This window comes from Bufo bufo, chromosome 1 (genome assembly GCF_905171765.1).
Source record: "Bufo bufo chromosome 1, aBufBuf1.1, whole genome shotgun sequence".
NCBI lineage: Eukaryota > Metazoa > Chordata > Amphibia > Anura > Bufonidae > Bufo > Bufo bufo.
In genome coordinates this window covers 825,394,992-825,412,326 of record NC_053389.1, presented here as the reverse complement: position 1 = coordinate 825,412,326, position 17,335 = coordinate 825,394,992, and the positions used below count along the sequence as shown (strand labels likewise).

General features: G+C 44.3%; 1 protein-coding gene across 1 annotated transcript; it reads right to left on the bottom strand.

Moving 5' to 3' along the window:
* Window positions 1-672: 672 nt before the first annotated feature.
* Window positions 673-10,537, bottom strand: LOC120989690 (olfactory receptor 10A7-like). Its single transcript, XM_040417951.1, has 3 exons — window positions 10,435-10,537; window positions 9,491-9,699; window positions 673-1,590 (listed from the first exon to the last, which is right to left on the bottom strand). Exons 1-3 carry the CDS (start codon window positions 10,535-10,537, stop codon window positions 673-675), a joined length of 1,230 nt encoding a protein of 409 aa, XP_040273885.1.
* Window positions 10,538-17,335: the final 6,798 nt, after the last annotated feature.

Below are 17,335 nucleotides of genomic sequence, written 5' to 3'. Positions count from 1 at the left end.
AGGCTCCTATCAGTGGGGCTGACTGGGTGAAAATGGGGATATTTTTAATTGAATGAGTATTATGGGCGGGCTTTAGCGTTTCCCTAGCCATTTTACAGGCTAGGGCAGCATAAAGCTCACATATTAATACCTGCTAGGTGGAAGCCTCCATCTAGCTTTCTTTATAGAGAGCCCAGTACGTCACCAAATCTCCAGAAAATGCCCTTGCCGTAAGTGATTCAGCACAGGGCAAAGGACAGCATCAGAGCATAAAAATGCGCCGATGCTCATATCAGGGGGCCAGAGAGGTGAAAATGGAGATATTTCCAGGTTCTGCTCTGAACCCGGACAACCCTTTTAACTGAATGAGCATTATTTGACAGCTATGGTACACCATGCCGTTCATGTACAGTGCATATACTATACTATTTACATTGCGTGCTGTCCATACACTAATAGCATAGCACATTGCTATTTAATGTGTGCTACATCTGTAAGCTACTAAAGTGTGTGAATAGGTTATATGTGAAAGAAACTCAGACAGAATAGCTGCTAGTGGGAAGTCATTCGCAAAGCTGGTGGACAATGATGTCGTCAGACATAGTTCAGTATTCTCTGATGGGTCAGTACAAACCTACCTCGGAGATGTATAGAATGTGTAGAATATTGTGGATGATTTATCAGCTAACACGCTTATTTATGACGTTTTTCCTTTATGGCTTGTAAAATGTCTTTGTTTCTCAGACTGTATATAATGGGGTTGACCAAAGGAGTAAAGACAGTATAGAGCAGGGAAAGGATTTTACTCATGGTGATTGTTTGTCCTTTAGTAGGGACAACATAAACACTGAATATAGTCCAATAGTATATGGAGACCACAATGAGGTGGGAGCTACAGGTGGAGAAGGCTTTCTGTCTACCAGTACTGGATGAGATCCTTAAGACAGCTAAAACAATGTAAGTATAAGACAATACAATGATTGTGGTTGGGATGAAGACAATTGGAAAGCTTAGCAAATAAACTTCTAAATCAATAATAAAGGTGTTAGAACAGGCAAGTTCCAGTAAAGGAACAAGGTCACAGAATACATGGTCAATGACATTTGGTCCACAATAGTTTAGACTGGCCGTTGTTATGGTGTAAATTAGCATAATAGAAAACCCAAATACCCAGCAGATGATGGTCAATTTTGCACAATATTCACTTGTCATGATAGAGGAGTAATGAAGAGGATTACAGATGGCCACATATCTGTCATAAGACATCACAGCGAGAAGAAGACATTCAAATGCTTCAGAGACACAAAAAAAATAAAACTGAGTCATACAACCAATAAACGTAATGATCCCCCCATTATTCAGCAGGATGTGGAACATGTTGGGGACAATGTCTGTGGACAACATGATGTCACTGATGGAAAGTTGTGATATGAAGAAGTACATTGAAGTGTGGAGGTTCTTGCTGGTGGACACCAGGGTGATGATCAGGAAGTTCCCACATATTGTACCACAGTAAACCACCAGGAATAGAATGAACAGTAAATTTCTTAAACCTTGACTCACTTGAAATCCTAAGAATAAAAACTCTGTGACTGCTGTGTTATTGTTCTCCTGTATATAGAAGAAAAAAATTACTCTTTTTGTAAGACCCAAGACACTATGAGTGATCTCAGTACATGGGACATACTATATGACCCTTTAGAAGGTTGAACACAAATTGTATTAAACACTGTATTGTACTTTAAACTCATTAGGGTGGGTTCACATCACTGTTATGCATTCCGTTATAACGGAATCCAAAAGACGGAAATCAAAAAGGAAGCCTTTAGGAGGTATTCCATTTTGATCCATCATAATAGAACATATATAACAGATCCGTCTGGTTTCCGTTATGCAGGATGGAAAACAAAGTCCTGTTGACAGAATCATATCGGTGATCGGTGAAAAACAAAAAGATAGCATTTAGTAATTATAAAAAAAACAAAAAACGAGGATTACAGGCAAATGTATAAGATTAGGCAGAGAGAGGCCAAACAAGCTATAAGAGCTTCTAAAGCACAGGCAGAAGAGAAATTAGCTCAGTCAGGGAAAAAAGGCGATAAGACATTCTTCAGATACATAAATAAAAAAAGGAAACTAAAACAAGCAATTACCAAATTAAAAACAAAAGAAGGAAGGTATATGGAAGAATATAAAGAACTAGCTGACTGCCTCAATGAATACTTCTGTTCATTTTTACAAAGGGAAATGAAGGAAAAGGACCTCAGTTAGGAAAGAAGACTAATGAATCTTTTGATGCATGTGTCTTTGCAGAGGAAGAGGTTCTAAGTCAGCTGTCTAAAATTAATTCAAATAAGTCACAGGGGCCTGATGGGATACACCCAAAGCTTTAAAAGAGCTCAGCGGTGAACTAGCAAAACCATTACCAGATTTATTTAACCAATCACTGGCAACAGGAGTCGTCCCAGAAGATTGGAAATTAGCAAATGTTTTGCCCATTCACAAGAAAGGTAGTAGGGAGGAATCGGGCAACTATAGGCCAGTTGTCACAGCTGAGGATGGGGAAAACCCTCAGCCGTGCGGTATCAGGAGATGTAAGGTCGCTACTTGACCAGTACCACAGAATTAGGGAGCAGGTCACCTCCTAGAGCTTCCCTAATCTGACCCTGACTCCTAGCTGCATGAGCCGCCCTTGAAGGTAGGAGGGCTCATGCTCCGGAACCTTGGATCCCTTCTGACCCTCCGTCGATCCCTGTACTAGGAGCTGGGTAGACAGCCCGTTCCTCCTGGACACGGAGTAACAGGAGTCTAATGGTGGCCAAGCTATAAAGGGGAACATAAACAGACATATGGCAATGGCAGGTAAGTGAGACTAGTTCCACACTTACCTGCCACAGACACACAACCTGGAACCCATGTGCAAGTGCTGCTGTCCACAACAACACAAAGGACACCACACACACAGACATCACACGGGAACCCAGGAAACCATATACTGCAAAAAAAAAAGACCAAACAAACATCTTCTAAACACCATACAAAAACCTATGACCACAAGGGTGGCCCTCACTGGCAGATGTTATATGTGACCAGGAGAGTACCTCCAGCTTACTACAAGGCTGGAGTACCCCTCAGACATCAGGTCTTAACTGAGGCTATATAGGCCCAAGTAGTCACACCCACACAGACACACCCAGTGTTCAGACACACAGGGAAGGAAGTTAACCCTTCCAACACCAGAGAGTGTAACCACATAAAGGGGAATACACACAAACTCTCACTGCAGCTGTTACCGTTGACAACGACATGCGTGGCGAACGTGTCCTGGGAGCCGGCCAAAAGGCCGAGACACTGCCACCACATGTACAAACACCAAACGTTGCCACGGGCAGCCACAGACAAAAGGAAAATGTCAGAGTGCATACAAAACATAAAACAGTGCACACCAGACATTCAGAAGACACACCTAACAGACAGGTTGCCAGGTGCAACCGCATGCACATTGCAGCAAGCTGCCTACCACCAACTCAGGCTGCTATACTGCGACAATACAAAACAACTTGTTGCCCGCGGCAACCACAAGTAAGGCAACACACTAGCGGCCCTCACCTGTGGTTGAACACCCAAACCAAACCGCAGGCAGCAGCATGCGGTTAAGAGTCACGACCATGACCATGGCCGTGACACCAGTAAGCCTGACATCAATAGTGGGGAAATTAATGGAAACCATACTTAAGGAGAGGATTGTGGAACATCTAAAATCCCATGGATTGAAAGAAGAAAAACAGCATGGGTTTACTTCAGGGAGATCATGTCAAACTAATCTTATTGATTTTTTTGATTGGGTGACTAAAATAATAGATGGCGGAGGTGCAGTAGATATCGCTTATCTGGACTTTAGTAAGGCTTTTGATACTGTCCCACATAGAAGGCTTATCAATAAACTGCAGTCTTTGGGCTTGGACTCCCATATTGTTGAATGGATTAGGCAGTGGCTGAAGGACACACCACAGAGGGTTGTAGTCAACGGAGTATATTCAGACCATGGTCTTGTTACCAGTGGGGTACCTCAGGGATCTGTTCTGGGACCCATATTGTTTAATATCTTTATCAGCGAAAATGCAGAAGGCCTCGATGGTAAGGTGTGTCTTTTTGCTGTTGACACAAAGATTTGTAACAGGGTTGATGTTCCTGGAGGGATACACCAAATGGAAAAGGATTTAGGAAAACTAGAGGAATGGTCAAAAATCTGGCAACTAAAATTTAATGTTAATAAGTGCAAGATAATGCACCTGGGGCGTAAAAACCCAAGAGCAGAATATAAAATCAGTGATACAGTCCTAACCTCAGTATCTGAGGAAAGGGATTTAGGGGTCATTATTTCAGAAGACTTAAAGGGTTTCTATCACTTGGTATGACATAATTAGCTGTCAGACACTAGCGATCTGCTAGTGTCTGCTCTGGCCAACCATCCTACTATAATCACTTGTGGGGCAGCGGTTTTGCTAAAAAACTAACTTTTATAAATATGCTAATGAGCCTCTAGGTGCTATGTGGGCGTCATTAGCACCTAGAGGCTCCGTCTACCTTCATACACAGCCGCCGCCCAGCGCGTCCCTCCAGCCCGCCCATGTCCTCCTCCGTGTGACGCAGCGGCCGAATTCTCGCGCATGCGCCGTGCGCGGCTGTATTCGGCGCATTTGAAATGTGAGCTCGGAGCGGTCAGACATTCAATGCGCATGCGCCGAATACATCCGCGCATGCGCATTGAATGTCTGACCGCTCCGAGCTCAGACATCTCAAATGCGCCGAATACAGCCGCGCACGGCGCATGCGCGAGAATTCGGCCGCTGCGTCACACGGAGGAGGACATGGGCGGGCTGGAGGGACGCGCTGGGCGGCGGCTGTGTATGAAGGTAGACGGAGCCTCTAGGTGCTAATGACGCCCACATAGCACCTAGAGGCTCATTAGCATATTTATAAAAGTTAGTTTTTTAGCAAAACCGCTGCCCCACAAGTGATTATAGTAGGATGGTTGGCCAGAGCAGACACTAGCAGATCGCTAGTGTCTGACAACTAATTATGTCATACCAAGTGATAGAAACCCTTTAAAGGTAGGCAGACAATGTCATAGAGCAGCAGGAAATGCTAGCAGAATGCTTGGGTGTATAGGGAGAGGCATTACCAGTAGAAAGAGGGAGCCGCTCATGCCGCTCTACAGAGCACTAGTGAGACCTCATTTGGAGTATTGTGCTCAGTACTAGAGGCCATATCTCCAGAAGGATATTGATACTCTAGAGAGAGTTCAGAGAAGAGCTACTAAACTGGTACATGGATTGCAGGATAAAACTTACCAGGAAAGATTAAAGGACCTTAACATGTATAGCTTGGAAGAAAGACGAGACAGAGGGGATATGAGAGAAACTTTCAAATACATAAAGGGAATCAACAAGGTAAAAGAGGAGAGAATATTACAAGAAGAAAAACTGCTACAAGAGGACACAGTTTTAAATTAGAGGGGCAAAGGTTTAAAAGTAATATCAGGAAGTATTACTTTACTGAGAGAGTAGTGGATGCATGGAATAGCCTTCCTGCAGAAGTGGTAGCTGCAAATACAGTGAAGGGGTTTAAGCATGCATGGGATAGGCATAAGGCCATCCTTCATATAAGATAGGGCCAGGGGCTATTCATAGTATTCAGATATATTGGGCAGACTAGATGGGCCAAATGGTTCTTATCTGCCGACACATTCTAGGTTTCTATGATGTGAACTCACCCTTATGCCTCTTACACACGGGCGAGATTTCCACGCAGTTACAATGCGTGAGGTGAACGCATTGCACCCACACTGAATCCGGACCCATTCATTTCTATGGCGCTGTGCACATGAGCGGTGATTTTCACGCATCACTTGTGCGTTGCGTGAAAATCGCAGCATGCTCTATTTTGTGTGTTTTTCACGCAACGCAGGCCCCATAGAAGTGAATGGGGCTGCGTGAAAATCGCAAGCATCCGCAAGCAAGTGCGGATGCGGTGCGATTTTCACTCATGGTTGCTAGGAGATGATCGGGATGGGGTCCGATCATTATTATTTTCCCTTATAACATGGTAATAAGGGAAAATAATAGCATTCTTAATACAGAGTATTTAGTAAATTAGGGCTGGAGTTGTTAAAAAATAAATAAAAAATAATTGAACTCATCTCATCCACTTGTTCGCGCAGCCCGGCTTCTCCTTTGTCTTCTTCTTTGCTGTGAATACGTCTATAGGATGATATATCTACAGTGTTGAACAGAGTCCGTCACTTACAATATAGACCCCAGAGAGGAAACAAAGGAAAAAAGGAAAAAGGGAAAAAGGAGCGCCAATCCCCGTTGTGACACAAAGTCGTAGGAAAATCAGGAATAGGAAATGAGGAATACAACTAGATGACACTATAACATGATATGCGGATAATGAGTAGTACTATAGATCGTGAACGAACACAGCTATAGAAAAGAGATACAAATAAAACCATATAAATGAATGGTATAGTTAATAATAAAATTAATGGTGAAATGCCCCTCAGGACAATTTCACACAAGTGGCATTTACTTACACTAATATAAATGGTATAGTCAATAAGAAAATAAAATAAAATAAATGAAATGCCCCTCAAGACAATTTCACACAAGTCGCACTCACTTCACTGGGGGGTAGTCATCAGAATAAGCACATGACACCTGTGACTAAAACCCCCCGGTCAGGATCACATGTAGAGTAGTAATGATGGAAGGCAGCAAGAATCCAGTGCTTCTGATCAATTACCTTTAATACAAATATGTGGCTCAACGCGTTTCGGGGATAACAGTTCCCCTTCTTTAGGAGCATTACATAACAGAATATCCAGAAGTGGTATGTCCGCACTTCCTGTATTTTGGAACGCATATGCGTTCCACCTAGTAATTATAAATAAAGACATCTTAGATAATAATAACAGAACAAAACAAGACAGCCAATAGAGTAGTCAATAAAATATATAATAAATTCGTTAATTTCTAACGATAATTTGTTTTCCCTTAGTTCTAACAGTGGCACAGATAGGGTATTCTGCCCCTGTGGACTCTTTAGGACAGGTGGAAGTTTTAATAAAATTAAAAAACACACACACACACCCTCCCTCCCCCAATAAAGAGGGGGCGTGACCCCCAGGCCCTTGTGTAGTTACAAGTAGAAAAAAAAGAAGAAAATAACAACTTTAAAGTATAACTAAGGGGGGGATATTTGTGTGCCACTGTTAGGACTAAGGGAAAACAAATTAACGATTCCCTTACGTCCTAACCAGTGGCACAGATGGGGATTTAGCAAGAAGAAACCCCCATTAGAGGGTCCTCATGCCTGGCAGAAGCTAATACTGTCCAGCCAAATGAGGAATAGCTATGAATTCTAGAATCCACTCTATAGTGTGAGATAAAGGTGGAGTAAGAAATCCAAGAAGCTGACTTACAGATCACATCCAATGGAATCGAGCTTCTCTCTGCAAATGAAGTGGCCACTGCCCGAGTGGAGTGGGCCCTTACAAACTCAGGAGGCTCCGAGCCCTGAGACATATAGAACTCCCGAATTGCCTCTTTAATCCATCGACTGATGGAGGGCTCAGAGGCTTTTCTCCCCTTGTGAGTACCGGAAAAGAGGATAAGGAGGTATTCATCTCTCCTAAATACCTTGGAGCATTCCAGGTAAATCCTAAGACATCTCAAAATGTTGAGGGTATGAAGCCCTCTTTCCTCAGAGGAGGGGGGTGGAACAAAAGTCAGCAGGGAAATAACCTGGCTAATGTTGTCAAAAGAAGGCACCTTTGGAATAAAGGTAGGCAGAAATCTAAGTAGTACCCGGTCTTGAAGGAACCTAGTATAAGGTTCAAACGCAGAAAAAGCTTGGAGTTCCCTAACTCGCTTTGCAGAGGTAATGGCCAACAAAAAGGTGATCTTCCAGGTAAGGAACTTGAATTCCACCTCCTGTAGGGGCTCAAAGGGGGGAGATGATAACCCCCTGAGCACAACCGTTAAATCCCAAAGAGGGACAGGTCTAATCACTGTAGGCTTTAATCTTGAAGCTCCCTTCAGGAACCTCTTAATAAGGGGCTCTTGAGAAATAGGCCTGTTGAGACAGGCTGAAATTGCTGAAACCTGCACCTTGAGGGTAGAAGGGGACAGTCCCTTGTCCAGACCGTCTTGCAAAAACTGAAGAATTGCCGGAATGGAAGCTTCAGTGGGTGACTGCTGACGCATAGAACACCATGTTGAAAAAATCTTCCAAATCCTTGAGTAGGACTTATTAGTAGCTTCCGATCTGGAGTGCTCTAAGGTTCTCAAGACAGACCCCAAAAGCCCTTCTATCCTTGGAAGGGACTGATCAACCTCCAGGCCATCAGGTTGAACATTTGAAGATTTGAGGAGATCTGAGTGTCCCCCGACACCAGTACTCTCTCTGGGGGAAGCCTCCAAAATTGACCCCGACTCATCTGGAAGAGTTGGGTAAACCAAGCTCTCTTTGGCCAGTATGGAATAATGGCGATGACTGACGCTTGGTCCTGCCTGATTTTCATCAAGACCCTCGGTATCAAGGAAATTGGAGGGAAGATGTAGGCAAGCCTGAACCTCCACGGGATTGACAGTGCATCCATTGCCACCGGGTTGTCCTCCCTGTAAAGGGAGCAATACCTCTCCACCTTGGTGTTGAACCTCGTTGCCATGAGATCGATCTCTGGCATGCCCCACCTGAGCGTTATCTCCTTGAAGACCTCTGGATGAAGTGACCATTCTCCGGTTGGAAGACCTCGGCTCAGGCAATCTTCGATCACATTGTGAACTCCGCGAATGTGAACGGCTGATAAGTGGGTGAGCTTCAGTTCTACCCAATCCAATATCACCCCTATCTCTCTCAGGAGACTTTGTGACCTCGTGCCTCCCTGCTTGTTGATATACAGCACAGCGGTCATGCTGTCTGACTGTACCTTCACTGCTTTCCCTCGAATGAAGGGAGCAAAATGAAAAAGAGCTAGTCTGATCTCTCTGATCTCCAGGAGATTCGATGACAATGATTTCTCCTGTGGTGTCCAAGTTCCTTGGACTGTCTTGTCCAGAAAACGAGCTCCCCAGCCTACTAGGGATGCATCTGAAGTAAGTATGATCCAAGAGGGCTGGATCAAGGACTTGCCGTCCTCGAGGTGAGACCACCATCTTAGAGAGGATCGGGCATGGTAAGACAGGGAGTGCACGGAATTGAGTCCCACCGGACTGTGATTCCACTTGGCTAGTACCTCCGACTGAAGCGGACGCAGATGCCATAATGCCCAAGGTACCGCCTCTGCGGTTGTTGACATTAGTCCCAACATCTTCATCAATGTTCGAATTGTTGCCTCTCGTGGTACTGAGAGAGAACGGGCTATTAGTTGAACGGATCGCCTTCTCTCGGGAGTGAGATGAATAGTCATCTTTACTGATTCCACCACGAACCCCAGGAACCTTACCGAGGTGGCTGGCAGAAGTTGGGACTTGTCCCAGTTGATTATCCATCCTAGCTGATGAAGGAAGGCGACAGCCTGTTGAATGTGTTTGGACAGGATCGCTTGGGAAGGGGCTCTGAGGAGCCAATCTTCCAGGTAAGGAACTATGCACAGACCTTGAAGCCTTAGAGCGGCCACCACGGACACAACCACCTTGGTAAAAGTGTGTGGGGCTGAAGAAATCCCAAACGGGAGGGCCACAAACTGGAAATGTTTTAAGACCCCCCCCCCCCGATCTGTACCGTGATCCTTAAGAATCTTCTGGACCCAGGGTGGATGGGAATATGGAGATAAGCATCCTTGAGGTCCAAGGTTGCCAAAAAATCTCCCGGCACAAGAAGATTGGTCACTGACTGGATAGTTTTCATACGGATTTTCTTTCGTTTGATAAAACGATTGAAGTACCTCAGATCTATAATCATCCTCCATCATCCGGTATTCTTGGGTACCAGAAACACTGGGGAATAGATACCTGCTCCCCTCTCTTGGGGGGGGACCTCCTCTAGAGCCCCCTTCTGAAGATATTCTAGAACATAGCTCTCTAGAACTCTTTGCTTGCTGCAGGGAAGTAACCTTGTCTGGACGAACTTGTCCGCGGGCGGACTGCTCAAGTCCACAAGGTAACCTTGAGAAATGATGCGAAGGACCCATTGGTCCTGTATATGATCCTGCCAAAAACCTAGAAAATGTTGTAGGCGCCCGCCTACGGGAATGTGGGGAGCAGGGAGCATTGGACATCCAGTCAGACCGGCTAAATACCAAGAGCCTCGAGGAGGCCCGCAATCAGAGCGTCAAGGATTTCTTGGGGGGTCTAGATCCCCTAGAGGATCTTCCTCCTCTACGGGAACCCCAATCTCTCTGGGTTCTAGGTTGAGGTTACGGCCTGGAACCATACCTCTTGCCCTGACCACGAAAGGACTGCTGGGGAAGGGACTTGCCCTTTTTGTCCGACAGCCCGTCCATTATCTGGTCTAACTCTGCTCCAAAAAGCTTGCCGGGTTCATAAGCCATAGCGCACAGGTTATGCTTAGAGGTAGTATCAGCCTTCTAAGGCTTCAACCAGAGTGGACGCCTGCCCGCGGTTGAAAGCGCCATGGATTTGGAACGCCAACTTCAATTGTTGTGGAGCAGCGTCACACAGGAAGTCGATGGCTAAACTGGCCATCTTACAGGAGGCCAAGATGTCATCCCTGGAAACCCAATGGTCCAGGTCAGACTGTATCTGGGCGAACCTCGATCTAAGAAAATTTGCCACTTCTGATGACGCAATAGCGACTGAGGCGGAGGCAGACGCCGAAGAATAAACCCGCCTAAGGGCGCAATCCGCCTTCCGATCCATCGGATCTTGGAGGCTTGATCCGTCGTCCAATGGGATTAAAGTCCTCCTTGACAGTTTGGAAATAGCCATGTCCACCTTTGGGACAGGCCCCCAGGATGATACCTGATCCTCCTTTAAAGGAAAAAACGTCTTGAATCTCTTGGTCAATACGGGACCCTTCTCCGGTTTTTTCCATTCTGTCTTCATTACTGAAAGTAGGGAACTATCTGCTTTAAAGGCCCTGGGCCCCTTAGAGGCAGAAGATGAGGCTTCCCCCGGATCAACGTCCTGGTCCCCCGACCGGATGGATCTTAGCAGCCACTGGGCTTTATCAGGAGGGAAAAAATAAGCAAAACCATCCTCGTCCTCAGAGGAGAAAGAGACCGATCCCTCTCTTACATCCTGAGCCCCCGATACTTCCATCGCCCGATGAGGAGAGGAAGGACGTCAGCGTTTGGAGACAAAGGCATGCTTCAATTCCTCTATGGAAGCGTTCATCTGACTAATGTTGGTTTCCATGTAGCCCTTCACCCAGTCGACGACGTCATGGACCGTTGGTTCCTGCTGGGGGAGTGCTTTGGCCCTACAGTGTGGGCATCTGGAAAAAGCATAGTTGTCTTCCAGCACAACCTGGCAATCATGGCACTGCAGGTGACGCCTTTTGCCAGAATTCTTCCTGCTGGGCTCCCGGTCACCGTCCCGGTAGAAGACATGGCTGCAATACAAGAGAAGGGAATAAACCGTAAAATTCTGAGGAAAAAAGGACAATTAACCGCAAGCTTCAGGATATTTACCCAGAAGATCCTAAGGTTTGAATTGCAAATCGCAACACAGAAGAACTTGCAAGAAAACAGAACTTGCAAGCAATCACACAAAGTCTCAAGGTTAAACAGATACAATCTGCGCTCCAGGAGACTGAGCTTGGCGCAACACTAGCTTTAAATAGCCCTGTTTGGCGCCAAACAAACCAAGCTCCGCCCCGGAAGGGGCGGGATTAACTTTATAATAAAACCTAATAAATTTGCTCTATACAGGACCCTATAGGAGAAAATTGTAGGGCAACTTGCCCCTAAAGCTCAAATGAAAAAAACGCCCCGCATAACTCCCTGTAGACAGTTAATTAGTACGGCCAGCTATTGGCAGGGCGGAGGAGGGAAGTGACATCACATGACATCACTTCCCCAAGATGGCGGCGCCCAGCAGAACATGCGGGACGCCGCTACAGCCACATAGGGAAGAGCCGACGCCGGAGCACAGCAAAATGGTAAGTGCCCGACCTCCGGCCCCAACACAGACAGGGTTCAAATCAAACGATCCGACCCCCAAGATACAACAACCTCCTCTGCCGAAACGGAGGAGGGTTATCACCCGTCCTAGCTGTCCAAAGGACAGAAAAAAACACAAGGGCCTGGGGGTCACGCCCCCTCTTTATTGGGGGAGGGAGGGTGTGTGTGTGTGTTTGTTAATTTTATTAAAACTTCCACCTGTCCTAACCAGTCCACAGGGGAAGAATACCCCATCTGTGCCACTGGTTAGGACGTAAGGGAATCGGCCAGTTCCTAACTCATTTGCTTGAATTCTTTCTCCAGGATTTCATCTCAAACTATTAGGTACCGGACCGGAAGTGCTCCTGGCTTCCGCTCCGTGGAGTGCAAACGATGCGCTCCACCGGAGGCGAGAGCCAGGGCTTCCGGTGAGTGTAGATGGAGGCAAGCCCTTAGCGCAGGCCGATGCATGTCGGACCGGAAATGCCCCTGACTTCCGCCCCGTTGAACGCACAAGATGCGCTCCAGCAGAGACAAGAGCCAGGGTTTCCGGTCCGTGACTCTGGTGGTACGCATCGTGCGGTCCAGGGAAATCCCGCGATAGTCTACCTCCACTTCCCAAATGGAAGTAAGGGGCATACCCATATAGATATTAGAGATATCGATGGCGGGCAAAACTATATAATATAATTTAAATACACAATTGATAATAAACAAACAATGGGGCATGATAATATACTTATATGGTGGAATGAAAGCACATATATAGAAATTATTATATCAAAGATATATATATATATATATATATATATATATATATATCTAAAATAAAGAAATGACACCGCGGCACATCCGTTTGGTGAAGAAAAAGTGGAATCCTTTATTCACCTGTGCGACGTTTCGGTCCGCTTACTGGGACCATTCTCAAGCAATACAGCATTGTAAAGACTGTGGGTATTTATGAAGTCATAACAAATCAGCATACATAAGTGACAATTAACAAAACATACAAAAACAGTATCTTAATACTTCTCATAAAAATATAAAAGTGACAAGCCTGGAAGATAACCGTAGTCAGAACCATAAATCGGTATATTCAAAACTTCCAGGTATATTCGTTCAGTGATATTACAGTAAGTTACATAAGTGACAATTAACAGTGAATCATCATCACCTGCAAATGTGTAGACGTAACAGGACCGAACGTGGAGTCAGGCTTGCTCAATGGTGGGAGGATACAATGTTGCGAGTTACACCGCATGGATACGGCGTCCCGGAACTGCTGTTGCGCATGTCCGTGACGTCACACAAAAGGAATCACGTGATCCCTCTGTGAGGCATCACCTGACACGCAGCATAACACGTCACCAAAGAAAGAATGTGTAAATACATGCGCCGTAACAGAATATTCTGAGAATAAAAAAGTAATTTAAGGAGAGAACAACCAGGGTATAAAGTCGGATGACGTGCTCTCTTACGATGCACTGTCCTCCGGCGTGTGCGGGCAAAAAAGGGGGAGGGGACAACGGCGGCCATCCCCCTCCCACTACGCTCGTCACAATTTAACCCTTGTCGGGTGAAAATTCTCCATAGTAACTATACAAATGCGCATATAACAGTAATTAGTATGTGTGATTGAATACGCAGAAATCAAGGGATGAGCCGCATGTGTCCAGAGGAGCATCCCGCCTTCCGTTGAGCAAAGCCCTTCCAAATGAAGGTCCTGTAAGTGAAACAATAAAAAATATATTATCCAAATATATTCATTAAAAACAAAAGAACAAATTCTTCAACACCTATACCGGCAGGGACAGAACTGCGGGAAATCATATGAAAAGCCATGGCCTATATTCTACATTCAAGCCCATCGGTCTAATAGTTTGTAGCCTGAAAATCCATTCGGACTCGCGTTTTTTGAGCATTTTTATGCGATCACCACCAGTCCGCGGTAACGGAACATGATCAAGGATCATGTTAATTGTCACTTATGTATGCTGATTTGTTATGACTTCATAAATACCCACAGTCTTTACAATGCTGTATTGCTTGAGAATGGTCGCAGTAAGCGGACCGAAACGTCGCACAGGTGAATAAAGGATTCCACTTTTTCTTCACCAAACGGATGTGCCGCGGTGTCATTTCTTTATTTTATATCATACACCTTGGTAAGGTGTTTTCATCGCTGGCACCCAAAATACTTACTACCAGGAGTGCTGCCCTGAACTATCATCTCTCTCTCTCTCTCTCTCTCTCTATATATATATATATATATATATATAAATAAATAAATTAAGAAATGTAAAAAAAATTCTAAAAAATTATTAATATAAAAAAATGTACATATATATATTTGTGGTCAAGGCTAAATACGAAACTTGGGCAGCGTGCCTGCCTGGAACCTAACCGGCTGAGGTGTGCCTGGAGCCGGGTATGAGAGTAGCCTAAAAGGGGGCTACCCTAAGGAGGACCCTTGAAATGAAGGGAATGGGTGGGTGGGACCAAGAACCGGAACGCCCACTGTGATGAGGTAAGTGGGGGTTTAAATAGGCTCAAGCCCCTCCCACAAATGCAGGCTGAACCTCAGCCTTACCAACATATATATATATATATATATATATATATAAATAAATAAAATACATATACTCCATTCATATTGTGCAAATGCCAATGAATAAATGAATAATATTGCATCTATATATAAAAATGCATACATAAATGAATAATGAAAATGAATGAATGAATAAATAAATAAATAAATGTAAGTCACATAACAATTTCCGTGCAACAAAACGGCAATCCACATTAGTACTAGCACCTACTATAGGTAATAGGTCCGGATAACGGGCAAAATGTATTGGCGCCAAAAAATACAAAGATATAGTATAGCCCTAACTCCGACCAATTGTATTCCTGCATTTTATTATTGATTTATTATTAATTATTAATTTAGGGGTATTACTTGTGTGGGTGACAGCGCATGCAATTTTAACTGTGGAACTTTAATAATTAGAGTGCTCTAAGGACTCGTTTAGTCCAAAAGGGGTCAGAGTGTTCAGTTTAAAGATCCAGTACATCTCCTTGCGGCAGAGGGTTTGGTAAGAATAGGGGACCCACTCTAAAGGCGTGACGCGGAGTGAAGAAGAGTCTCCGTCGTGTTGGGTGGAAAAATGTCGGGAGACGCTGTGGGTGACCACTTTGCGATGGATATTCGAACGGTGTTCGTTTATCCGCTCATGTAAAGGTTGTGTGGTGCCCCCTACATAATAAATGTTGCAGGAGCTATACAATAAGTATATAACAAAGGATGTACTACAATTCATCTCTTGCCGTAAGGAGATGGTACCCTTCAGCTTAGTAAGAGATAACGCTTTGGTGTTGTGGGAAATCATAGCGCAACATTTGCACCGTGCCTTCCCACATCTAAAAGACCCTACCCTAGTTGAGTTGGTGCTGTTTCCCAAAATGCCCTCTATTTCAGTTTTCTTTTCTATAACGCCAATTTTGGGCCATGATGGAGTGTTTTGGCTCTCCGAAATGTAAGGATAGGAACCCGAGGGATACTCTGTCCAATGATCGGATCTTTTAGCAGGATTGGCCAATGTTTTATAAAGGTATTCTTGATGGCAAGATGTTGTGTATTATATCGGGTAATAAAATTCAAGGGAAATAGTTTTGACTTCTTTCCTGTATCTATATTGGTTATAGGAACAGTGTCTTGTTTAATCTCAAGGGTCCTTTTTGAATCTGCACTAAGGCCTTTAGGATAGCCCTTTTCAATAAATCTCTTTCCTATCGTCTCCAGTTGTCCCTGCAGTATTTTTTTGTCTGAGCAGTTCCTCTGTATTCTGCGCATTTGACCGTATGGAATGTTGTTTTTCCAGCGGTAATGATGACAGCTCTTATAATCGAGATAACTGTTAGTGTCAACCTGCTTGAAATGTGTGTTGGTTGTAATACAGTTATCTTTTGCACTCAAGTGAAGATCCATAAAAGTTATTTCTCTCGGGCTGTGTTCAGCTGAAAATGAAAGATTCCAGCTGTTTTTCTTTAATGTTTCCACGAAAGTGCACAGATCTTCTGCATTACCGTCCCAAATAAAAATAATGTCGTCTATATATCGTTTATAAAGTCGGATATTGGGATGTGAGAGAAGGCCCATCTTTTCTTCAAAGTGACCCATAAATAGGTTAGCATACGATGGGGCAACGATAGTAGATCAAAGTAAGAATTGTACCAAGGATCCTACAATTACGATGCAAACAGAACTCAATATCTTAAGACTAATGAAAGATTTCATCCGGAATGAGATAGATGGTTACTTTCTGACAATCTATCTCTCCTTGGGCATTATACCTAGAGGCCTAAGGTCATCAATGAAACCATCCTTCCCTGATGATCTATCATTCACGATGAACTGGCTGAAAATTAGTGATGAACTTTCCACTAAAATCATCAAATTATTAATCACTAAACGGAAATTACTATGTTCCGATCTGGTTACACTTCTTAAAAAGCTATTGTTTTTAGAATCCAATAAACAGTATATAAACTACCCACTAAAAGGAAAGAGGGAAGAACTTAGACGCTTCGAATATGATGTTGTCAGGGACAAGTGTAAGAAGCTCCTAAGAGATTTAACAGATTACTCTACTAACAAAATTAGGAGTTGGGAACGGATCAAACTCCGCTCCCCTCAAACCTACAATAAGAACCACGATTGTACTCGTCACGATCCCCTATTATATTCTGATGCCCTTAAAATACCTCCAAAGGGACTCACTTTCTTTAATAGAAACACTATAAGGGTCCCAAAGACGCGAACCTTTGGACACGCGAAGTTTATAAAAATGGACCACCAAACTACAAGAATTAATTCCGAACCCAATCAAATCACTCCACTAGCGCATTCGAACCATCCGATACCACTTCCTTGCCCTAAGTCACGCCATGAGGTGTCCCCTCCTCAAACAACACTTGTAGCTGACACATTTTTACGAACTCCTTCATTGTCCACATCAGACCCTTTGAAAGTAATATCCGTTGACAATTTTGACATCCCGCTAGTAGAGATGTCCCGAACTATTCGCCGGTGAACAGTTCCCGGCGAAAATTGCTTGTTCGTGTTCGCCGCGGAGGGCGAACATATGCGATGTTCGGTCCGCCCCCTATACGTCATCATTGAGCAAACTTTGACCCTGTACCTCACAGTCAGCAGACACATTCCAG